This window comes from Ruditapes philippinarum, unplaced genomic scaffold (genome assembly GCF_026571515.1).
Source record: "Ruditapes philippinarum isolate M1 unplaced genomic scaffold, ASM2657151v2 ctg306_1_1_1_1, whole genome shotgun sequence".
Classification (NCBI taxonomy): Eukaryota; Metazoa; Mollusca; class Bivalvia; order Venerida; family Veneridae; genus Ruditapes; species Ruditapes philippinarum.
In genome coordinates, this window is record NW_026852218.1 from 262,790 (window position 1) to 288,343 (window position 25,554).

At 32.8% G+C, this 25,554-nt stretch overlaps 1 protein-coding gene across 1 annotated transcript; it reads right to left on the reverse strand.

Annotated features, from left to right (window-relative positions):
• Positions 1 to 384: 384 nt before the first annotated feature.
• Positions 385 to 25,554, reverse strand: LOC132752851 (meckelin-like). The gene is made up of 21 exons (XM_060743241.1): positions 25,312 to 25,554; positions 23,778 to 23,866; positions 23,341 to 23,431; positions 22,837 to 22,948; positions 22,367 to 22,436; positions 16,406 to 16,483; positions 15,860 to 16,056; positions 12,815 to 13,094; positions 12,193 to 12,256; positions 10,858 to 10,956; positions 10,106 to 10,177; positions 9,506 to 9,660; positions 8,734 to 8,988; positions 7,922 to 8,125; positions 7,367 to 7,610; positions 6,723 to 6,931; positions 6,193 to 6,312; positions 5,229 to 5,351; positions 4,309 to 4,411; positions 3,657 to 3,799; positions 385 to 3,100 (listed from the first exon to the last, which is right to left on the reverse strand). The coding sequence occupies exons 1-21, from the start codon at positions 25,517 to 25,519 to the stop codon at positions 3,020 to 3,022; spliced, it is 2,997 nt and encodes a 998-aa protein (XP_060599224.1). The 5' UTR covers positions 25,520 to 25,554; the 3' UTR covers positions 385 to 3,019.

The following is a 25,554-nucleotide window of genomic DNA, read 5'->3' on the forward strand; positions in this document are numbered from 1 at the left end:
TAAATTATTTGAGACACATCACAAAACTTGGGAAAGCTATGCTCCTGCTTATTGTGTGCTATGAAAACTAACAGTGAAAGAAGAATATTATCACCATGAAAGATTGAGATTGAATGTGACAAAAATCTGGTAACACAGACGGAACAGATTTTTGAGACTTGTTTCCATTGACACTAACACTCAATATTTCGGGGGGGGGGGGGGGGAAAGAGAGAATACTTTATACTGGACAACAAAAATAAAAGAAGTGATATAGTTGATTATTTTATTTCTCAATTCTGTACAAAAATGTATAAAATGTATTTACAGATCATAAATGATTTCATATAAATGATTTAAAGTTCTAGATTTATACTGATACACAGGAAATCTTTTTGTATCTACATATACATTTACTCATCTATAAAGTATATATTTCCCGTAACTATGTCGGTATGTGTTTCCTGAAAAAAATATTGAAAGATATATGTAAACTCGTTGTACAAAATAACTGGTACATGTCCATGTGCAAATTTTAAATGAATTCATTAATGTAGGCATGTTTTTATGGCAATCACTTTTCTGGATAATCCATCATGCACTCACTAGTAAACAAATACATCATCTACAATTAAAAACATTTTTGGACCATACACAATTTTATCTTAACAAAAGTTTAGTAAAAGATACAATGTATAAAAACACAAAATGGCAGGTAATGTGGAACTGTTTTACACATTATCACTTTTAATTATGTTGCCACAAGAAAGCTGAAAGATGCTAAAATGGTCTTGTACATTTAAAAACGTTTTATTTAAGGCACCAGCAGATAGAGATTCAAGAAAAAGGTTTACAAATATGTATATAATATCGCACATTTTTATTTCAAATTGACCATAATAGGTTATTGATCTGAAAATTAACATTCATCGAGTTGTATATAAAAATACAGTAAACGGCACAACTACATAGTTTGAAATAACTGAATGCATTGCATACACAGTTGAGGCTACATCTAATATAAGGCCTATATGAGATGCAAGCTAATAAAAATAAACAAATATGTAAAGTCTTGGTAATAATTATTGGATACTTTTTAAATTCATCCGTAAACAAAGCTGTCGCTATTGATAACAGACTGTAGCCCACATTTCTAATTGTTGTCACAGTACCCTTCAATAAATTCATATCTGAGGTTGAACTGTCTGGTTTACAGGCTTTCTTCCAGATTATTAATAACACCCATAGATGGTAACTTCTACATTTTCCACAATTGCCAATTTTAATCAATGGGATGCAAGGCAAATGAATTACTTTTAAATAAACATTTTGCAAAAGATACTGTTCCCTATTGCTAATAAGAAATATATCTGACATCCCTTATATCTATAATGCACAAGTTGATATGTATATTCTGAGCGACATTCAAACACCGTATAGTTTGGTATTATCTATATACACATAAAGATATCAGGTGAATAAATGGAGGATCTATAATTAGGCTTTAATAAAAGAAATTTCCCCAGATACCATTAAAGAGGTAGCATATCAAACACAAGAACAAACTCTGGAAGAACAATATAAATTATAAATATAATCATTGAAAATGACCCACAACCTACAATAATAAACTTAAAGCGTGCAAACTTAACACACATGTATGTCATACAACCACTTATTGATTTATGATCTCAGCCACTGAACAATAGTTCAATTTCAGTGCCATGTTTTCACATTAATTTTGTATAGCAAAACTGATGAATAAAAGAGAACCTTAATTAGTTGTACTCAATTTGCATAAAAAAAGTTCCATGTTAATCAACAGGTTCACAGAAATTTGTATGTTCCTGCTTTTTCAAGTTCAGATAAATGTTTTTTTTAAGACATAATTTTTTAATAATGGGTTATGGCTGAAATAAATGTAGCTGTGAATTAAAAAAAGAAAGAAGATATATCTTCACATTACCAACAAACATCAGAGTGGCAGTAACCTCAGCCATTCACATAATAACACATTTATGATTTTTTAAAAGGGTATAAAGCTATATCTAAAGAATTGTTTTTTTTTTTTATAAAATCTTTTGAATAGTTATATTGTTTTCATACTGTGTGGTAGATTCTCGAAAAAGTTGTCGCATAGAATTTCTCTGTTTTTTAACACATGAACATAAACAGAATAAAATGTTCTTGAATAAAACATTATCTGCTTATTTATGTAGGGTTTAGCCGTTTAGCAATGATTTTGTATCTGCCACATACTCTCAAGGTAATATACAAATATTTTCCTTTCATACAGGTATTTTGAAAGTATTCTTTTTCAAAATTCATGTAACAAATTGTGCAGCTTTATACACTTAAAGAAAAAGGTGTTGAGAAAAATTACTTAAACACACTAACAAATATCTGAATTACATTTGTTGTAGTTAAATAGTATCAGACAAACTATTCTTCAAAGCAATATATGTTGCCCGAGCTTAAATTTGAGATAGTTTTTCCTTAAAGGCCCATGAAGCCTCAAAAATGCTATTATCTTATAAAAAGCGTTTTATTTTTGGTGACCAAGTTACTCAATGGCCATATACCTAAGCCGGCTTCTGCTCCTCTTGTGTTTTGGCATGTAGTACACTTACAGTAATTTAGTATATTGTATGGAAGTCAAAACATCATGTTAACATTTTGCTACCATTAACACAAATCATTTAACATTCAATGATACTTTTTTCAAGTGATAAGCATTTCACATGTTCTTAATCTGTGTTTACAAGATAATAAAACAAATGTTTGCCCTTTCTACAGAAGTAAAACATATTTAATGAGTTTTAATGTGCCTCCAAGCTAACATAAATAAAATATATAAATAACATTACATAAAATGTATAACTAACTTCATTATAAATAACTGCTGAATATTCACATAAAGATATCACATATTCTGAACTTGGTTTTCAGTATTTCTTCATATAATAGTGTACACTTCTAGCACATTCACAGATTAACACGTCAACTTTATACATGTATATCACTAAACAGTTGTTGTATTCTAGATGAGGAATCTTTCATCAACAAGTGTTTTCTTGGCTAAATTTTTCTGTCCTCCACCATCCCTGGCTACACATACAATCTAAAAATAGATCAGAGGTTTAAATTTAGTAATATACAACATCATGTATCAGTTCCAGTGTGCCATCCATCTTGCAGCTCTTGTTAGCTATTATTAGCTTTTTTGAATATTCTTGGCATATTTGAATATTCTTAGCAAATTTGATTATTCTCAGTAGTTCATAGTAAAACAAGATCCTTGTTTATCATTATGTCAGCATTTTCCAAGTTATCAAGGGTATAATTCAGTTGAATTTTATGCTTTAGTTTTTGGTCTTAAACTTGAATTTTTTTTAATAATGGTAAAGACAGGTTTCATTGAACACACTCGATGGTTATAAAGAACAATTTTGCAAGCATAAACATCATCATAAAGACAGAAGTACATATAGGAAATTCAGTAAAATTCCATGTTTTGAAATTATGATCTTGCAAATATGTTTGAAGTGAATATTTTCGAAGATAAATGAAAAACAACTTTAACCAATTGTTATGCAAAGAAAAGAATGAGTGTGATAGATCCACTTTTCTTTGAATAGCTGAGCTAAAATGCGACGTAACAATAAGAGAATACTTACCTCTGAGAGAAGGTATGTTATGACACCGGCAATAACAAAGTTAGTGAAGATAAGATCACTGATACAGAATGTGAGAACATCAAACAGTAACAGTGTCATCTCATGTCCATAGAATAATACATTGTCAAATGAATGACCATCATCTGTAATATAAACAAAGTTTAAACTTAATTTATCATTTTCAGTATCTTCTTTCACAAAATATAACAACAACAAATAGTTACAAATGATTCAAATGAGACATGCATGCTATAAATTGATAACTTGGAGTTATCACAGCATTGTTTATACCAAGTCTGATGAAGATCCATCAAATGATCAGAAAAATTGTATAAAGTTTTCTATTATTAAGATAAAATATCGCCAGAATGTATAAACTTTGTGAAGACGATCAAAGAGGGTAAAGAAATGATCAGTTAAGATCCATCAACAGGTTCATAAAGGTAAAAACTAAAGAAATACAGCTTGTAGAATACCTAACAGTTATATGACTGTATTGTAGTTATTATTAAGAATTCTGTATTCAAGCTATAATCATTGAATGTGTCATTTACTTTATTGTATTAAACAAAACAGTTTGGAATCTTGTGAAGTAATTCAGCTGTCAACTTTCGTGTCATTGTTTTATATATTTTAATATTTAAAATATTACCATTATAAAAGACCCCAGTTTCTGATGTATCATCAAACTCTGTATCCATGATACTCTCCAAGATTGTCTTGTCTTTTATCACATAGTCCATATCTCTCAGTGACTGAAATTTTATATAATTTTATATTTTTATGACTTATTTGTTTGTTTGATTGGGTTTTACGTCACACCGACACATTTCACCTATATACAGGTTTGAGGAAGACCTCAGGTGCCTTTCTGTGCATTATTTCAGGCATGAATGGGCACCCGAGTAGAACCACCGACGTTTCGTAAGCTATCTGGATAGTTTCCTCGCATGAAAGAATCCAAAATCCCTGTGGGAATTTGAACCCACGTCAGTGAGGGGCAAGTGGTTTGAAGTCAACAACCTTAACCACTTGGCCACAGAGGCCCCTTTATGACTTATCAATATATAAGTGTATAAAGATTATTTTTCCTCTGTGTAATATATTAAACTACAGGAAACATAATGTTCAGATTATTCTGGAAATTCAGATTTGGATGCTCCAGGAGTACTTTTGAGGTTGATGTAATTCCAATGAGTAAGGGGTGTTACGTAAAAGTTTTTTGACTATGTACAATGAAATTTTTACTTTGTTTAAACAATAAAAGTGACTGAAATATCTGATCTGACATATTATATTTTGGAAAAAAACCCACATTTTTACTTAAGAGGGATCTGAAAATGCCTTTAATCATTTTCAGCCGTGGGGTTATGCCCCTACATGAATGCCATGCTACCCATTTACCCTGCTTGATACCTGCAGATATTTTCAGAATTGGCAATCTTGGACTTTTGTGATCCCTGTAAACTAGAACATAGATGCAGCAACAATCCTCTGTTTTGTAAGTCTAAAGACAAAACATGGGCAAATCTATACCCAAGTTATGGTACATAAATGCTGAAATGAACATACCCTGTCAATGAATGCTGAGAAGAATCTGTTTATTGTACAATAAGCTTCCACTTGTTTTTCCATGGCTGAACCAGATAACCTCCCCCCACGTCCTGAATCTGCCCTCGTAGCAGCTGCGGCACTCTACAAAATAATATTAGTTAAAATAGTAGTCTATACCTTACATTAAGAATCATTTGTTGTTATAAATGATATCTTTTACATGCTTCCTCTATTTCTCTTTAATCATTTAAAGGTTCATAAAATTTGGAACTGGGTGCACAATAAAAACTAGTGCTTAGAAAATGTAAACAGAAAATACATGTTGTAAGAAATGTTTCATAAATGGAATGTTTCATAAAAGTTATTGATCCAGACCTACATCAAAAGCTACTAAAATCTTGAAAAAAAAATTTCCAGTCCCTTTATGCCCAAAAACCAAAGTAGAGTTCTTTTAATTTTTTTATTATGCATAAAAATAAAGCTGAGAAAATAGTAACATTTTATGATTATCTGTACATAGTATTACTTTCTAAAACAGTCCAAGAGCTCTCTTTAAAAAATATTAAGTATGTCTTGACATTTTACATATCCCTCAAAGTTTTCATGAAAATTGAAAATGTAGTCACAAAAGAAAATGAACATTTGTTACTTTTCTGTTTTTTTTACACCAATATAAAGATATTTTGGTCATACCTTGGCAGTCAGTCACCCTTACTGGTTTTCGTGGATAACTAAAGAGTGTTTATTCTCCGCAAATGAATGATTACTTATCCCATATGATTTTTGAATCGGCATTGAGAGACAAACGACCGTTAGGCTCATTATCCCAGATCAGCTGTCATGGAGAAATTTCGCTTTGCCCAGGGATCAAACCAGTGACCCCTTAATAACAAATCCAATACTCTCCTTATTGAGCTAAACGGGTGGACATGGTCCTTCTTGTAAAAATTGATTGTGTTTTTGTATAATTGATATAACCAACCTCTAACTTAGCAGGTAAAAGGACAGCCTCATATCTAAGCCTTAATCTTTTTGGTAATGCCATAACAAATGTCTGTTGTTCAGTGTTTGGTAACAGACCTCTTTGTCCACACATATCCTCCTGAAATTAAGATTTCATCAATGTCACAATGTCGACAAACAGATTACATTTCTTCTCATGATACTGTATCAAATACCTTAAAAGTTATAACATTAAATAATATATAGAAGCATGGCTAATTTGCCATGGTTTTGGCATGACACTGGTTCAGTAACTAAGATACATTATAACTTGATCATGAAACCTGAGTTTTATAATTTAACTTTCAATATTTTTTACCAATTTTTCTGTTATGCACATAAAACAAACATTACTTAGTATCTAATTATTACACAGTTTTCAACAAAAATCAACAATTGGTGTTCTTGTCTAATGAACTGGTCTTCTTATGAATTTGGAAATGTCCTTAGTCAAATATGGTGGATTTTGAAATCAAATGTTAAATTCAAGGAGGTGAGAAATGTTCTGACCTCTTCCTTCTTCATTAGTTCAGCCATTTCCTTCATGTTGGTATCAGCTTTGCCGTGTACAGATCTACCATGTATATAGTGACCAAACTGAGCATGGGCCATCACAAACACACTGATGTTACTCATTGAACAAAGGTCAACAAACTGACGAACCTTGTCCTCAAAAAATCTCTCATAGATAAAGGTGAAGAAAATCCACTGTAACACTCCTATTGATAGTAAAGAAAAACACCGAGTAAGTCAGCAAGCAAAAGTATACAAAAACAAATGACAAATAAACTAGATTTTCATGTAGAGATAGTGGAAAGTATTTGACTACATGATAGCTTTAATTGTTTATATCTTATATCACTTGAGCAGAACATATGTTAGAATAGTTTGCTCTTATACTGCCTTACACTAACATCATGTCTTGTTTATTTAAGCATAGAATGTTGTAAGGTGTTGATTTCAATAGCATAAAAATATTTAGAAATAAAAAAAAGCAACAACAACAACATTAGCTGACTTTTATTCTTAAAATTTCACCATATGAAAAAGTTAAGATGGCAAACTTTATGATGTTTATATTTCACATTCTGCCCAAATTGACACATTTCCTACTTTCAATAATTCACTTTAAGCTTGCTGACAGAAAATCCTACCTATAACAATATAGACCAGAACAGCCACAGCGTATCTGTAAACACGACTGTATTCCGCCTTGTAAGCATTACTATCCTTTGTAACACTTCCATCAGGATCCTTTGTGGCAGTATTCTCAAAGCCAACAACAACCAGGAAGAACACTGCTGCCCACACTTGGAATGTTTTGTTGATCTTTCGTACAGCTTGAATCTCATTCCATTCATTAGCAACAAAATATGTCCTCCATATAGATACTGGAACCTTATATTGAATGAAGATTTATACATTATATCATTCAATCACATTATTACTGATTTAGTACACTTATATAGCAACTGAACAAAATTTGATAAAAATAAACAAAACAAAGACGCATAGCTTGCATTAGTTCATGTACTCATTTAACATAGTCATTTAATGTAGTCAAACTGACAAAGTAAACACAAATTTATACTGCCAGTTGCCATGAGCAATCTATAAGGGTAACAGGTTTGGTCTACTAGTCTGTACTACGAGCCTGCAATGTATGCATTATAAATTCAGTCATGTAAAGACAACAAAATTAAAATTACCTCTTTTGTTTTGGTAGTTTCAGCAGAATTACTAATAACACCTCGTGACCGTTCCCAATCAATGAAGAACACATCTATACTACACTGCAAGAATATCATATGCGCAACTTCTAGAAATTTTAGGGCAAATGCAGCCCCAAATAAACCTAACCAGTCCCGTAACTGTTTGTCTGTTGGATGTACAAGGTATACAACACTTTGCCTCTGAAATAGTCAAACATTTCCTTGTTAAAAGCACAATGAAATTTATTATACACAATATTCTAACATTAAATATACATTCAAGCATATTTTGTAATACTTCATTTCATATTGATATGTTAAAATCAACAGTTATAACATTGTTACACATGTAAAGTCTAAAGTCTCCATTATTTAGTATATAATTACTGTTTGATGATGATATATGTTGTGATATTAACCAAGGCCATAAGCTAGGTCAACATACTTGAATATTTACCCAAATCTTCAAAACTGCCATGTGACCATGTGTTGACCAATCACAGAACAGAATATTGTTAGACATATAATAATTGTGTTTTAACAGAGAAGGGAAACATCCAAACTTTTATTGATGCATTTAGATGATATACAATTTACATCAACATTAAATGATGAATATGATATTGATATCAATACTGGTCGCAAATGCACTATGTTGGTTTTGTCATGGCACGCCTTATATAAACTGAGCTTTAAAACAAGTTTGAAAGGCAGAATACAAACACATAAAAATTCCTGTGATATGAAATAATTTTATTGAGACTATAACTGCATGTGTATTAAATAAGAAAAGCTTTCTACACTCTTACCTTAAAAAATATGAACCAATAGAAAGCCATTCCAAATGTGACCACAAAGAAGACATTGGCCAAGGTTCCAGCACAGAAGAAGAAAAAGTTAGCAATGGTTGGAAAGTCTATACTTGGACGTCCTGACCTCTTGGACCAGACCCAGGATCTATAGCCAGCATAAATCACACCTAAAGTACTGAGTGTTCCTACAGCAATCTGGAAATCTCTACGATAGCTAGTGTCTGAATAGGTGTAATCTACATCAAATGATATCTGCAAGAGATTATTTTTAAGTATGCAAGATGTTCCAAGTAATCCATAAACGTGAAGTCAAATAAAAGACACTAGAGAGAAGACACATATTATTTCGAAAAATATCAATGATGAGTCTTTGTAATTTGTATGTATATTTGCTATGGTTTGGGAACTCTTGATATTCAATCTAGCACACAAAAATTTAATGCTCCAATATTTTTTTTACTCCTTATCAGCTATGTAGCACTTGAGTCTTGACCTTTGCATTATAGTCAAGAATCCCACCACCTTAGTCACACTGAACCAAAACAAGACAGTTGACAGGTCATCTTGCTTTGTTATTATTACATTCCAGCAGAATGATCTATTATATGTCTAGATAGTATTAAAGTTTGGCAAATCTGCATGTCTATACAGTCTAGCCAATCTCTATAGCTTTTACATACCAAAAAGCCTTAAAATAACAATGGATAGTTTAAAATTCAAAGATGGGTAAGTCCATTAGTAAAAGAGTAAAGATAAAGACTAAACAAACCTCAACTTCAACTCCAGCTTGGGCATCAGCCAGTGTAACAGTGCTATATTCTACCTGTATGGCAGGAGGGTAAATTACACCTTGTGTTGTATCAGTCTGTAATTCTACATCTATTCTAATACTCTTAGCATACCTTACAAGCGTCGCTTCACCACCTAAAATCATAATAAATAACTATAACAATTATCTTTATCAAGCTTTTCAAAAAAAAGAGAATATTATAACACTTCACACTTTCAGTTGAGAGAACAAAGTTAAAAGAAATGCAAACTTTGTCAATATTTAATGATTAAGAAATGTATAAATTGTCACAAATTATACATGTGAAATAAGCCAGAGTTTATTTTTATAGCCACAAGTTTTTTGACACCATAAGCCTTGTTGTTCATTACGGTGCCTTCATTTCAACCCTGAGATCTTAGGTATGAGTCCAGCTTGGATAACTGCTTATGTTTTCCTCATATGACAACTGTACAGTTTAGTTCCATGATGCCATCTCATCAAACTTGTTCCTGAAACGAGCTGAAATAAATATATATTAACTATGTTCCAGTCTTCATTAGTTGAGGCTTAAAACAAACAAACAAAAAGTATTATTACCAGTTGTTGGAATAAATCCAACATTATCCACAAGGAAAAATCTTCTAAATAACTGCATATCTACTTCTTCATCTGAAAAAAAAGAAGAAAATAAATTATTATAATCTTGAACCAAATGACAAACAACAGAAAATAATATGTAGCATCACTTTGTGAATTGTTTCGTTCTTATTAAAATTTTGGAATTGATCTCATTACTGTTTTGTATTGTTACTGTGTCTATGTGTTTTTTTGTTGTTATTTTTTTGGTGGGTGGGGGTATGGTTAGTCATGACATAGTAAATATTGTATGGTAACCAACTATACTGGTGGAGGAAAATATCAGGTCATTATTCAATGAAGTGTATGCTGGGACTTGGACCCACAGCAGTGCAGGGCCAGTGGTTCAAAGGCAGCAACTTTAAGTATTCAGCTACAGGGGCATCGCAAACATCTCATAATGTTTCATTTTTATAAAGTATTAATGAACACTTTACATGTTATATAGGAAGAGTATGTATATCAGAGTCCACTTCAAGATACATGTAGTTGACTTTTACTGGAGAATAAATTTATTATATTATAGATTAAGAATAAATATTGATGTATCAAAATATATTCACTAATGTGATACATTATTATCATTGATAAAACTGCTCAACCTGATATGTGAAAACTTATGATACCTTTGGCATTCAAGATTGTGAAAATAAGAATATTTATGTTTATACAAGATTAAAATAATGAAATAAAGAGATATATGACGTATGTACCTCTATTAATTTCTTTTGACAAGTCAAGACTGTAGTAATTAAGTACATTGACTGGTATAGGGAATAACTTCTTCTCGCCATCTTCTGTAATCTCTATATCTGATCAATCATTAAGGTGATTCCTGCTTCTCAAGACATTCATATTTGAAAACTTATCTTGCTGAATTTTAAGACACACAGGCACTGTTATATGGTGTCTTTCCAACTTTCCTGTTGGAGGAAGGCCTCAGGTGCCCCTTAATGTATTATATAAGGCACAAACTGGTACCTGAGTAGAACCACCAGTCTTGCGTAAGCTAGCTGGATAGTTCTTCACATGTAAAAATCTAAAGTCCCTACTGATATCTGTATAGGGATAAACAGATCTGCTGACAGACTGACAATTTTTTTACTTATATAACATAATCAGATAGCAGAAAAACCTTTTTTATTAACTAAAATAGCTGTTATTGAAATTTACTTAACAAAATGCATGAACATTATTAGTTATAAAAATTTTTGACAGATTATATGGCCCTTTATAATACTGCACGTTTGTAACATTGCTTTTCATTGGATAATCGTGACGTTTATATAGTTTTATATACACGGCTGTTGTCGATTCATAAAGAAATCTTAATTTTTTCTCTAAAAAATGATGCTTGCTGTATTATAAATTTGTTATAAAGATTGCTGACAGGTTATAAACGGCTGTTTGCAATATAACCCTCGCCTAGTGGCACCGGTTATATATTTACAAATAGCCATTTATATAGGGCCATATAACCTGTCAACAATCTTTATAACTAATATTATAAACAGTTGTTTGTACATGTATACAATGTATAGCGGTGAGGGTTATATTGCAAACAACTGTTTATATATATACGGCCATATAATCTATCAGGAATCTTTATGACATGTTTATAATACAGCAAACTTCCTTTCTTTAGGGTTAAAAAATGTGATTTCTTCATGAAATGACAGTAGCTGTGTATACAAAACTATATAAATGTCTCGATAATCCAATGAAAAGTAACATTACAAACATGAATTTTTATAAGTATATTTTTACACTGTTCTTGTAAATGTGTGCTATGAGATTATCATACATTGTAGAGTAAAATACTGAATTCTATTGGACAAGTACACAGCTGTCAAATCTATATTGTATGCAACGCTAGCGATTGTTCTGTATCGTGTATGTATTGCTTATTGCTGCATCATAACATAACTGTATATCACCAAATCAGTGCACCTCAACTAATAAATCCTAAAAATGTTAGCATTAAGTGTAACTGACAGATGGAATATTTCAATTATCTATATTGTACACTGTGGAATATAAAAGGATACACACATCAAAAAACTCAACTTGGTATTTACTCTTATCCCAGAGGTCGATTGCTGCTATCTTACACTGAAAATAAACACTAGTATTATAAATACATGATGAAAAATGAACAAAATTACATAATATTGTACATGTAACAAGTTATGTTTTCAGTCAAATGAAATTGGTTAAATCAATAATACCTTAATAGTTAGTTGAGTGAAAATGTGTATTTCATCTTAAATTTGATTTCATCAATTATAACAGGATTTTACTTTTAAATATCAATTTTATCCGGTGCTATACTGGATATATGGATAAAAAGATTATTGTTCATTATAAGGTTTATCCATTAACTATTATAACCAACTCAAAATTACAATATTAAAAAAAAAGATGAAAAAAAACTATTCTACTATTGGTAGGAAATATCTCTCTTTTGAAGAAAACTTGGTAAATATGATCAGCTATTTAAAAAAAGTTTTTTTTTCACAGCAATTTTTCAATATTTGTACTTTATGAACTTCTGTATCAGATTTTCAAAGAAGAACAAAAATATCATATATTGAAGAACGATTAACTTGTTGTTATAAATAATTTGAATGCCAGGTAGGACCTATGATAATTTCTAACTGTGTTACTTACAGACTGTGAATAAGTTGTACCAAACACAAAGGCTGCATCCAGTTTTTCTGTAGTATCAGTACACAGTTGTATACGACCATTTTGAGCTGTATTCAAACCAAGATATTTTCCATCTAAAGAGTATGTTGCTAACCTATACTCTAGCCTTGACTCGGGACTAAATGTGTACCGTGTTTGAAGACGATCATCACGTAACACATCATCGCCATCTGTTGGGTTAATCTGTGAAGCTATCTGAAAGCCTATTGTGGCATAATATAAACGTGGAACCTCTAGTGGTCTGTAAACAAATAACAAAAATCAGCAATTACATAAACAAGAATTTGTAACAGAGCTACCAACGTCCCCCGCCTCAGGAAGTTTTATATGAAGCATAAAATTGAACTATTTCAAAAGATTGAGGTATGAACCTCAGGACATTCAGTCCAAAATTATGATCAATGCTAGATCTGCAAAAGCAACAATAAATTTGTTAGAAAAATAAAATGAAACACAGAATTTAAAAATCTATCATGTTAAGCTTTGACCTCTAAGTGTGACCTTGACCTTGGAGGTAGGGGAGCAGGTCTTGTGCATGACATATCGTCTTATTATTGAGACTATTTGTGCCAAGTATTTTCAAAATCCCTTGAACTATGAAGAAGTTATAGATTGGACACAAAATATACCCTATAACAGACTATGTAAATCTTTGACCTCTAAGTGTGACCTTGACCTTGGAGGTAGGGACACAGATGTTACGCATGACATATCATCTAATCATTGTGACTATTTGTACCAAGTATTTTCAAAATCCCTTAATCTATGAAGAAGTAATGGACGGGACACAAAATATACCAAATAACAGACTCTGTTCACCTTTGACCTCTAAGTGTGACCTTGACCTTGGAGGTAGGGATGCAGGTGTTGTATTTGACATATTGTCTTATTATTGTGACTATTTGTGCCAAGTTATTTCAAAATCCCTTGAACTATGAAGAAGTTCTAGATCCGACACAAAATATACCCTATAACAGACTATGTTAATTTTTGACCTCTAAGTGTGACATTGACCTTGGAGGTAGGGATGCAGGTGTTGCGCATGACACATCCTCTTATTATAGTGACTATTTGTGCGAAGTATTTTCAAAATCCTTTGACCTATAAAAAAGTTATGGACCGGACACAAAATATACCCTGTAACAGACTATGTAAGTATTTGACCTCCAAGTGTGACCTTGACGTTGTAGGTAGGTGACCGGTTTTTGGGCATGACACATCTTCTGATTATTGTGAACAATTAAAGCAAGTATTAACAAAATTCCTTCATAGATAAGAAAGTTATGGACCGGACACAACATATACCCTCAAATAGACAATGTTGACCTTGAATGAGCAAGTGCGACCTTGACGTTGCAGGTAGGGGTCTAGTTGTTGCGAATAACACATCATCTTATTATAACAAACATTTGTGTCAAGTTATTTCAAATTCCTTTGATAAATGACAAAGTTATGGACCGGACACGAAATATACCCTGTAACAGACTATGTTAATATTTGACCTCCAAATGTGACCTTGACCTTGAAGGTAGGTGACTGGTTTTTGCGCATGACACATCGTCTGATTATTGTGAACAATTATGGCAAGTATTTACAAAATCCCTTCATAGTTAAGAAAGTTATGGACCGGACAAGACATATACCCTCAAATAGACTATGTTGACCTTGAATGAGCAAGTGCGACCTTGACCCTGGAGGTAGGGGTCTGGTTGTTGCGCATGACACATCGTCTTATTATAATAAACATTTGTGCCAAGTTATTTCAAATTCCTTTCATAAATGACAAAGTTATGGACCGGACACAAAAGTGTGACGGACGGACACGAAAGTGTGACGGACGGACGTTCTCACAGGACGTGTTTGTGGGGTTATTCCTTTGATCTCTTAACCCCACAAGAGCAAATTTTTTAACCCCATAAGAGCATTTTTAACCCCATAATACATGTCTCTACGGAATGAACCCCATACAGAGTGCCTGTACATAAACCTAAACCTCATAATGTAGCTCTCGTATGCTCGGACAGACAGACGGACGGAGCCTATTTCTATATCCCCCTTTTTTCTTCGAAAAGGCGGGGGACAAAAAAATAAGAATTAATTTTTTGTAAGTATGTTTATAGTAATCATGATGGTAGACAATAGTATTCTATTTGATATTGAATACTTACATTATCTTACTCTCTCATATTTCATTCAAAAGAATCTAAATGGCAGACATTATATTTTTGCTTCCTAAAAATTGAAAAATTAAAAATAATTTTGAAAAAACATCGTGCAATTCAGAAACAAACAACTTTTATAAAATAAATATATGCATAAAATGAATATAATTATGCAAAGTTCACTTAATTAAATCATGGTGATCATCTGTGAGTCATGACTTTGCTTGCATGTGACTCAAGATTTATAATACCGTAGAAGTGGTTTTTTCTGCGGTGACTTTAGTTCTGCGTATTCTGAGGTCAGTTTCAGGACCGCAGAAATAAAAAACAATATATTTGTTTGTAAATACTGTACAGTTTTGTGGTGACAATGATAGACAATGTGTACATGCAAATAAAATATGTAGAGTAATGTGACTTAGATCTTGATGAGATGAGCAGCAGAATTTAGATCACGATTTTTTCCAAAGAATGTGCTGCAGAAATAAAGTCTGCAGAAATAAAAACATGCCAAAATTTGGAAAAAACGCAGAATTTGCAACCTGTAGAAAAAAACACTTGTGCTGTAAACAGAAGCATCAAATCAAGCTTCATGCAACTATGCAGAGTGCTTAACAGTAAAATAAACAGCTGGGCAGTGTAGTAATTCACAAAAGGAATAAATCAACACAAAACCAAAGTTAGAATTTTTGGTCTTGATCAGTGACCTTAAAATCATTATACTGAAAACATATGTGATGTTTCAAGTCAATATATCCAGTGATATATCCCATATATCCATACTCATCTTGTGCAACTTTTCCTGTTCTTTAAAGTATGTTACAGATATTGTATAATAACTTACCTTGAAATCAATGCACTAAGATACATCTCACAGGCATTATTTAGGGTAGCAGTTGAAAAAGCTTTATTCCTATACCGATACTCAGTGAGAACACACATATTTGCTAACACAGTACAAGCTGTCTGGTTTTTGTAGAATTTACATAAGGCATATGATGAAACCAAGTTGTGAGAGAAAAATTCAGAAGCTTCACCAGACTGAAATTGAATAGAATGAAAATTAAAATTTTTTATTTCAAGCATCTAGATTAAAGCTACATGCCTCCAGATGAGTCAAAATATTTCAATGAAATCAAACTTGAGAAAAATGTACTACGATGTAAGGAAAAGTTAAAAGTTTCAAGATTCAAGTAACTATCAGTAGTTGCAGATGTAGTGGCAATATTTACACAAAGAAAAGTAATATTCCTAATGACAAAACAATTCGAAAACAATTTTGAAACTCTGAAATATTTTTTAATGCTTAATTTCACATGTAGTTTTCCATTAAACTTATTCAACAAGATATGAGATTATGCAAAAGAACTTTGATAACACAATTACTTACAGGGGGTATCATAAGCATTCCATCATCCCCAGTAGGAATGTTTGCTAAGTTTCCAGATGGTAGACAAAATCCTCCAGTCTGAAAAACACAAAAGAAATAATAAATGAAAACTCATTTTCTATAACAACAGACTTTTATTAGCATGTATCACCAACACGTTAATGTGTTCCTTTAGAACACATCTGGTTTAGCAGACATCGGAATATTAACAATAATCACATCATCTTATTTGGGGCAAAAGCACCCCTCCCGCCTCCGCCCTACTTTTTTACATATTTATTTTTCAGAATTACAACAAAATTCAGAATCTTTAAATCATTTGTACAAGACAGCACTGTATATGTGTGCTCCAGCCATAATAAGCCAACTATGGCACTCTAGAATTGTTAACCTTTGACAAAGATAAACTTAATTTCTATGAAATTACTGGTTAAATTGTTATGTTTTCAGGATAAATTATTTTGTTATCATGTGATAAGAACTATTCTATTATATTATTGTTCTTCATATAAAATTTCATATCACAACAACTGTAAAGTATCTTGGCATCTTCCAAGCTTTAGGTCACCATCAAAGTATTATTTCAGACATTTGCTGGTTAGTGATTGACAGAGATGGATTTATTTAGCAAAATAAGGCACATCTTTGTAAACAAATAAATATGAATTGTTAAGGAACTGTTGACAATCCTAAAATTGTAGGAGAAAAAAAAAGAAGCTTTTTGAGATAATAAAATTCAGCATTACAAATGACAAATAAGGAATTTGGTAATTCGAATATTAATGTTACACATACTTAAATATTCATTTTCATAAAATATGTTCCAATCCAACATGTCTCTTCCTCTTAAAGGAACTTCCCTGAGGTCCATAGTTTAAAAACATACAAGAAACATGGCAATGCCATGAAACCAGGTTTTCAATTATCACCATTGTAGATAAATATGTTGTATTTGAAATACAAATACAAGCAACAAACAATGTAACTATGTGCAATGTAAAACATGAATAATGTAGGAGGAATTGCCACTGAAGAAGTGTTCACTATAATATTATGTATAAGGAAAAAAACAAAGGGCCATAATTAGGTCAAAAACTATCCAATCACAAAGCCCCGACAATATGTGCCAGGGTGCTTGATGACAAAGCTTCTGTGAAAGTTTGAACAAAATCCGTTGAGAAATGTAGGACGAGTTCAGCACAGAAGAATTTGTTCACTATAATTATATTGATAATTCTGTATAATGAAAAACAAGTTACAAAGTAGACATGAAATAATATATCATATCTTTTTTAAATTACCTCCAAAGATGATATGACCTTTGACTGCCAAATCAAGTTAAAATCATGTAAACAGGATTTTCAATGTTAATGTCACTGTGACCTTGACCTTGGAGCCAGCCATGCGGAACATGCGTTCTGCACGTCATCTTGATGTGGTAAACATTTGTCTGAAGTTTCATCAAAATTCTTCAAAGGGTTGAAGAGTTACAGAGCGGACAGGATTTTCAATGTTAATGTCACTGTGACCTTGACCTTGGAGCCAGCCATGCGGAACATGCGTTCTGCACGTCATCTTGATGTGGTAAACATTTGTCTGAAGTTTCATCAAAAATTCTTCAAAGGGTTGAAGAGTTACAGAGCGGACAGGATTTTCAATGTTAATGTCACTGTGACCTTGACCTTGGAGCCAGCCATGCGGAACATGCGTTCTGCACGTCATCTTGATGTGGTAAACATTTGTCTGAAGTTTCATCAAAATTCTTCAAAGGGTTGAAGAGTTACAGAGCGGACACAATTTCGTTTGACGCCCGCCCGCCCATCCGCCCAATGTCACTGTGACCTTGACCTTGGAGCCAGCCATGCGGAACATGCGTTCTGCACGTCATCTTGATGTGGTAAAACATTTGTCTGAAGTTTCATCAAAATTCTTCAAAGGGTTGAAGAGTTACAGAGCGGACAGGATTTTCAATGTTAATGTCACTGTGACCTTGACCTTGGAGCCAGCCATGCGGAACATGCGTTCTGCACGTCATCTTGATGTGGTAAACATTTGTCTGAAGTTTCATCAAAATTCTTCAAAGGGTTGAAGAGTTACAGAGCGGACACAATTTCGTTTGACGCCCGCCCGCCCATCCGCCCAATGTCACTGTGACCTTGACCTTGGAGCCAGCCATGCGGAACATGCGTTCTGCACGTCATCTTGATGTGGTAAACATTTGTCTGAAGTTTCATCAAAATTCTTCAAAGGGTTGAAGAGTTACAGAGCGGACAGGATTTTCAATGTTAATGTCACTGTGACCTTGACCTTGGAGCCAGCCATGCGGAACATGCGTTCTGCACGTCATCTTGATGTGGTAAACATTTGTCTGAAGTTTCATCAAAATTCTTCAAAAGGGTTGAAGAGTTACAGAGCGGACACAATTTCGTTTGACGCCCGCCCGCCCATCCGCCCAATGTCACTGTGACCTTGACCTTGGAGCCAGCCATGCGGAACATGCGTTCTGCACGTCATCTTGATGTGGTAAACATTTGTCTGAAGTTTCATCAAAATTCTTCAAAGGGTTGAAGAGTTACAGAGCGGACAGGATTTTCAATGTTAATGTCACTGTGACCTTGACCTTGGAGCCAGCCATGCGGAACATGCGTTCTGCACGTCATCTTGATGTGGTAAACATTTGTCTGAAGTTTCATCAAAATTCTTCAAAGGGTTGAAGAGTTACAGAGCGGACACAATTTCGTTTGACGCCCGCCCATCCGCCCATCCGCCCGCCATACCCCAATCTAATAACCAGGATTTTCAAAATTGAAAACCTGGTTAAAAATCTGAATTTCTAACATAGATCATAACACAGAAAGGTATGCAAAAGATAATTAAGAAATATATTAAAAACAAAATTGAGAACGTATTTTTGTGCTACTCTTAGCCTGTCTTGAGTGAAATCACTTTTCAATTTTGAGTAATTTTTCGCAAATAGAATGATAACAATGTATACTGAAAAAACAGATTAAGTGAAAAAACGGAAATTTTGAACACAAGTTAAAATGTTAGATCTATAATCAATAAGAATATAAATCTCAAGAAATTATTTCCAGTTCAGTCATGTAAAAAAACCTGTGCAGTCTGTTAAAGGCTCAGAAACAAATAAATTTTTATTTCTTTAGAAAAAGCAAACATGAATTTTATATTAGATGCTTGTAACCTGAAAAAAAGCATTAAATGCGAAATAATTTGTCATAAAAGTAGCAAAATGTAAACAAAGTAGTATTTTCACTTCCATACAAAATACTAATTCTCTATAACTGTTCTTATTGCCAAAAAGTAACGTATGAAAAAAATGGTTTCAGGTCATTGGCCAATTGGTAGCTTTTTGGATACTTAAAAAGTACACAAAAATCAAAAAGCTTTTAAATAACAACAAGAGGGCCATGATGGTCCTGAAATCTCTCACCTGTATATAGGCCCTGGGCCAAGGCCAATTTTAAACCAGGGACTTTTATTTGAATAAACTTGGTAGACACCTATTAGAAGATGTTTCATGATAAATATCTAAGCTATAGCTCTTTTGGGTTTTTATAGGAAGATTTTTAAGTTTTTACTACATAAATATAAATAAAGGGAAAAAACAATGACCTCTCCCCCTGGGAGGGGCCAATTTTGACCCCAGGGCTTTTATTTGAACAAACTTGGTAGACACTCACTAGAAGATATTTCATGCTTAGTATCTAAACTCTAGCTCTTTGGGTTTTTTATAAGATTTTTTTTTAAAGTTTTTACTATGTATACACAAATAAGGAAAATCAATGACCCCCAGGGCGGGGCCAATTTTAACCCCAGGGCCCCTTATTTGAACAAACTTGGTAGACATCCATTAGAAGATGTTTCATGCTTAATATTTAAGCTCTAGCTATTTTGGGTTTTCAAAAGAGGATTTTTTAAGTTTTTACTATATACAAATTAGGAAAATCAATGACCCCCTGGGGCGGGGCCAATTTTAACCCAAAGGCTTTTATTTGAACAAACTTGGTAGACAGCCACTAGAGGATGTTTCATGCTTAATATCTAAGCTCTAGCTATTTGTTTTTTTTTTAAAGAAGATTTTACAAGTTTTTACTATATACAAATAAGGAAAATCAATGACACCCCATCCCCCCTGGCAGGACAAATTTTGAACTCCGGTCATTTAATTGAACAAACTTGGTAGACACTGACTAGATGATGTTTCATGCCAATCATTCATGCCAATCATTTAAGCTCTAGCTCTTTAGGTTTTCTAAAAGAAGATATTTTAAGTTTTTTCTTTAGGTTGTCATGGCAACCAGAGTTCTGCTTGGAATTAAATTTTTTGAACAATGTTTAAAGTTGACTACCAAAGGAACATTTCTGTGAAGTTTGGATGAAATTGACTTAGCGGTTTATGAGGAGATGTCGTTTAAAGTAAAAGTTTGCAGACAGGCGGCCGGACGAAAATCTCTAAAGCTCACCATGTCAATTTGTGACAGGTGAGCTAAAAATAAAAGCATTTTAGAGGCATAATGGGCCTTAAATTTTTTGTCAGATATTGTACAATGTTATTTTCCAACAACAACTGCCTGAATAATGAACTGTTCAGACTATGATTAGGGCTGGGTATTGATCAGAAATTTCCGATACGATACGTATTGCGATACAGACCAACGATACACAATACGTATTGACGATACAGTACAATGATGTTTCATTGTTAGGATGTACTTATTAAAAGTACTTTTTACATTTCATATTGAATCTTACTTATATCTTTTTTAGATTTTGACTTTGTTAATGATGATATATAATACAGAGCAGGTGCATAGGTACCTTAATTAGTACATTTGAGGTAATATTTTAAAAATGACATGATGGTCCCTTTTTTAGATAAAACAATTATTTTGAAAAAAAATTAAAAAGCTTTGTAGAGAAATTATTCAATGCAAAAATATAATTATGTAAATACTAGGAAAAGTTAACGCAGAAAATAATTAAAACATCACTATTTATTATGGCAGGAGGCTAGTACTGTCTACAAGTCAACTGTTCTAAATTATAAAATCTTTATAATAAAATCAAATTTTTGTAGAATTTGAAATATATACGCTGAGAAAGTATTGGAACATTGAAAATTTTCTAACAAATCATGTTTTTTTCTTTCTTAAACGGTAAAATTACAATAAAAATATAAATATCATGTCATGATGTTGTGGTGTCGTAATCCGTAACGTACCGGGAAACGGTGTTTAGCTACATCTTCGCGCAGTCACATTTATTTACGAATTGGCTATATTTATTTAGTTAGCAAACTACATCTTGGAAAATTAATAAATTTGTAGGATTTATGTGTTCACAATATGTGTTTAAAAAATTACAAGTAAATTTTTGGTCTAATACAAACTACTGCCGACCTGAAAGTAGTTTTTACCAGTGTTAGAAATAGGAGATTGAATGGCCGGATAAATTTTGTCACGGATTTATCCGTCATTTTGTGTATTGACATATTCGTTGTTCCACCTGAACTAATCAATGCAGCCTTTCAAATATTGATGAGGGCCTTCTTAACATTTACTTTAGAGAAAATTCCACACTTTTGACTTTTGTGCGGACATTTTAAAGACGATAGTTTTAATGTAAAGCCATCATGTTTATAAGTTATTAGGTTGTCTCCCTTTGTATCGGTATAGCTAAAACCCGATAACCGTACCGTATTGAAAAACGGAAAATCGATAAATACCGATTTACCGGTATATTGATCCAGCCCTAACTATGATTAGATGGCACAGAAATTGCATAGGTTGGGATCACTTCCCGCAAGCAACCTAACAATTAAACAGATCGAACAAATGTTTAAGTGAGTACCAGTAGACACTGCAAGATTTTTTAAACCATAAATGAAACTTAATATCACAGGTTAAAGGTACAGCTGAACTTTACTAAGGTTATATTTACCCTTTCTTTCCCAGTACAATCACAGCTGTTATCTCCACTTAATGGGTAAACATTGGTACATTTCTGACATCTGTAAAACAATATTCAACTATTGAACTTATGAGACAGGAGCACCATAATACACTGACGTAACAAAATAAATACACACATAAAGCATGTATAACATTACAGAGTAATTTAACAATCTTCTGGGTAGTAGTGAATACATGTAGTTAAAATATCATTTACTTAACAACATCTGAAATTGGCATGGTAAATAATAATTAAAATAATAAAAGAAAACATGAGCTATGTAAAGGAACACATTTTTCCTTAGCTTCTAAATAGTTTTTATTTGTTACCTTACTGTTCTGTTATTACAAAAGAATGATTGTATACTGACTAAGTTAAAGTCAGTTCTTATGTTGTTGTTTTTAATTTGCTTGAGATTTGAGACAGCATTTGATTTTCATGGTAAAAGAGTTGTCTACCTTGTGTTATCAGCACTAGGCTGGGTACCAGCTGTACATGTTTGACAATTTATTGTATTATCTCCTCCGTCTGTATACCACTGTCCTAGAAGGTCACGCTCTGGACTGATTTCTGTAAAATAATGACTTTTGGTAAGATTGATTTCAATAAAACAAAACTAACAATTTACTGTACCAGGAAGATCCTTATAAAGAATAACATTTATTGTGACACTTAACTACAGCTTTTAGAGATTGATCAGATTGGTTCACCATAGTATTTTGACTGTCTCATTACTGAAACGAAAATAGATAAGCCTTTGCCACTAGTGGAGAGCCATATCAGTCAGTACTTTCATACTGTCTTAGTAACCAGACACTATACTGTTGGTAGCTCGATTTTTTTATTTTCATATTGAAATCCCTTCAACTTTGAATGAACTGTTCCAAATGTAGGTAAATCTAGGTAAATCCATTACACAAATTTACCAGGTAACGGCTTAAATGAAAATAAGAATTTCTTACCTAAGTTATTGGAGCAAGATGTACATGTTTTAGTCGTTTCATCTATTCCTCCTGGACATTTCAAACAATTGAACCCAGAAGACGAGGCGACCTGTAAAACCAAAGAAACACATACATGTACAGCAAATTCACACAGATCTCTCAATCTTAGAAACATATTTATTTATCATATAAACCTAAGATATTTATTAATTAGGTGAGGGTAGTCTGGTGAATAAAAAACAAAACAATTTGTAGCCTCAGAGACCTTGGCTTTATGGACCCCAAAACCCTCTGTTATTACAATAACCTGTTTATAATTTTTTTTCAAAACAGCATACATTAAGTTTTACAGATAAGATACCAGCATCACATGCCAAAAATTACAACCTTTAAAACAGACCACTTATCTCATCAAGGAAATTTAAATAGCCTCAGTAATTGTTCTTGTAAATTACCTGACCAGTTGGACAAGCCTCGCATGTAATATTACCTCCACCATAGTTCTGTATGTACTTGTAACCTTGCTTACAAATACAGGAGTAACCTGTAATTAAAAAATATATATATACATTAAAAATTACATCCACTGTTGATACCGCCTCCGTGGTCGAGGGGTTAGAGTCGATGACTTCTAATCCGGTTACCTCTCTGGCGTGGGTTCGATCCCCGGGAGATGCTTTGGTAGTTTAGCACGGAGGAAGGTGGTCTAGTACTGGTGTAACTCTCCAGGAACGATGGTTAGGAAACTACCCGCCTATATCATAGTATATGACTGAAATACTGTTGGGAAAAGGCGTAAAATCAAACAAACAAACAAACATCCACTGTTTTATGCCATATTTGTCCAGATTCATAGTACACGAGATGATTTTGTGTCTCATTTTGACATTTCTTAAAATAGTTTTTCTTTTAAGTTATGTAGTTAAATCTTTTGGAAATGCTTATAGCATGTTGTTGTTTTTCTGATGTGGTATACATGTGAGTGGCTGTATGTACTATTTTTTTTAGGAGCTATTCACAAAGACAATGGACATTGTTCAACCGGACGTGAGAAGTAAAATATGAAGGAAAAAAATTATTATTATATTTTAATTTATGTGTACAGAGCAAGTCTAAATCTAATTGCAACTTCTGCATGTCTCAAATAAACATTGTATTGCCTTTAAACATTACTAAATAAAAGATTAAAAAAATAACATTACATTGCCATGAACAAGCAAAGCAACAACTTATTCAACAAGTTTAAAAACCTAATTATTTAAAAATACCAGACTATTCTCCCCTTCACTAGTTTCTCTAAGTTCTCCCCATAACAGCTTCCTACCCTGTCAGTTCTATAATCTAATATGAGATGGCTATAAATTTTTAATTTACGGTTACCTGTTTTTAAGGGATTTTATTATTATTATTTTTTTTAATATAGGGTTAGCGCACATTTTTTCGTGTTATAACGTCTGCAGAGTCCTGAGGAACGGTTGGTGCCCGAGTCCCGTAGGGCAAGGGCTCCAACAGTTCCGAGGGACTCTGCCAAATCGTCAATTTTTTTGTCTGTTTACTTGGCCCTGTATGTATTGCGCATAGGTAAAACCGGGCTATAACAAGAGCGCGTGACTATGTTAACACATGGTTTTGGTCCCGTTATAACATGGGCTAAAGAGCGAAAAATAACCGATTTTATGCTATAATATAAATATTTACCCTACGTCAAAATTTTATGAGATTTATATTCATATTCTGTATTCTTTTCATATTCGCGAATATGAATTCATATTTGGTATTTAGTCATAGACTACCCGTTTGAAAATGACTCTTTCATAAATTATTTGGCAATCGCATGTATTAATTATGGAATGCCGGTATACATGGTTAAAAAATCTTACATATTTGTATCGAATTCCGCACTGCAAAATAGATTTAGTTATGTTGTTACTTTACTAGAAGATTTAAAAAACATGCGACATCACAACTCAAAAACATGTCTGGACTCACCATCAGAGCTCGTAACCTGAAAAGTTTCATCTTGAGAACAATCTTTACAACTCAAAGTTGTAACATCATAATATTGCCGCACTGTTCCCACTGTAGTACAGCTAGACACATCTTCAAGTGGTATTGGATTAAACAATTGAGCATAACTATAGCAGATATAAATGGAAAATAAAGATGTCAATATTGATAATGCGTTAAACGCCGCCATTTTTGTTGATTCTGGATACCATTCGGTGTACTTTT

What these genes read in the sequence shown, in the direction of transcription:
- LOC132752851 (XM_060743241.1), bottom strand. Translation starts at nt 25,519, where the DNA reads ATGGCGGCGTTTAACGCATTATCAATATTGACATCTTTATTTTCCATT. An exon ending in TCAGGTTACGAGCTCTGATG is followed by an intron (nt 23,867 to 25,311) that starts GTGAGTCCAGAC and finishes TTTTAATTACAG; the next exon opens with GTTACTCCTGTATTTGTAAG. An exon ending in AGGCTTGTCCAACTGGTCAG is followed by an intron (nt 23,432 to 23,777) that starts GTAATTTACAAG and finishes TTGGTTTTACAG; the next exon opens with GTCGCCTCGTCTTCTGGGTT.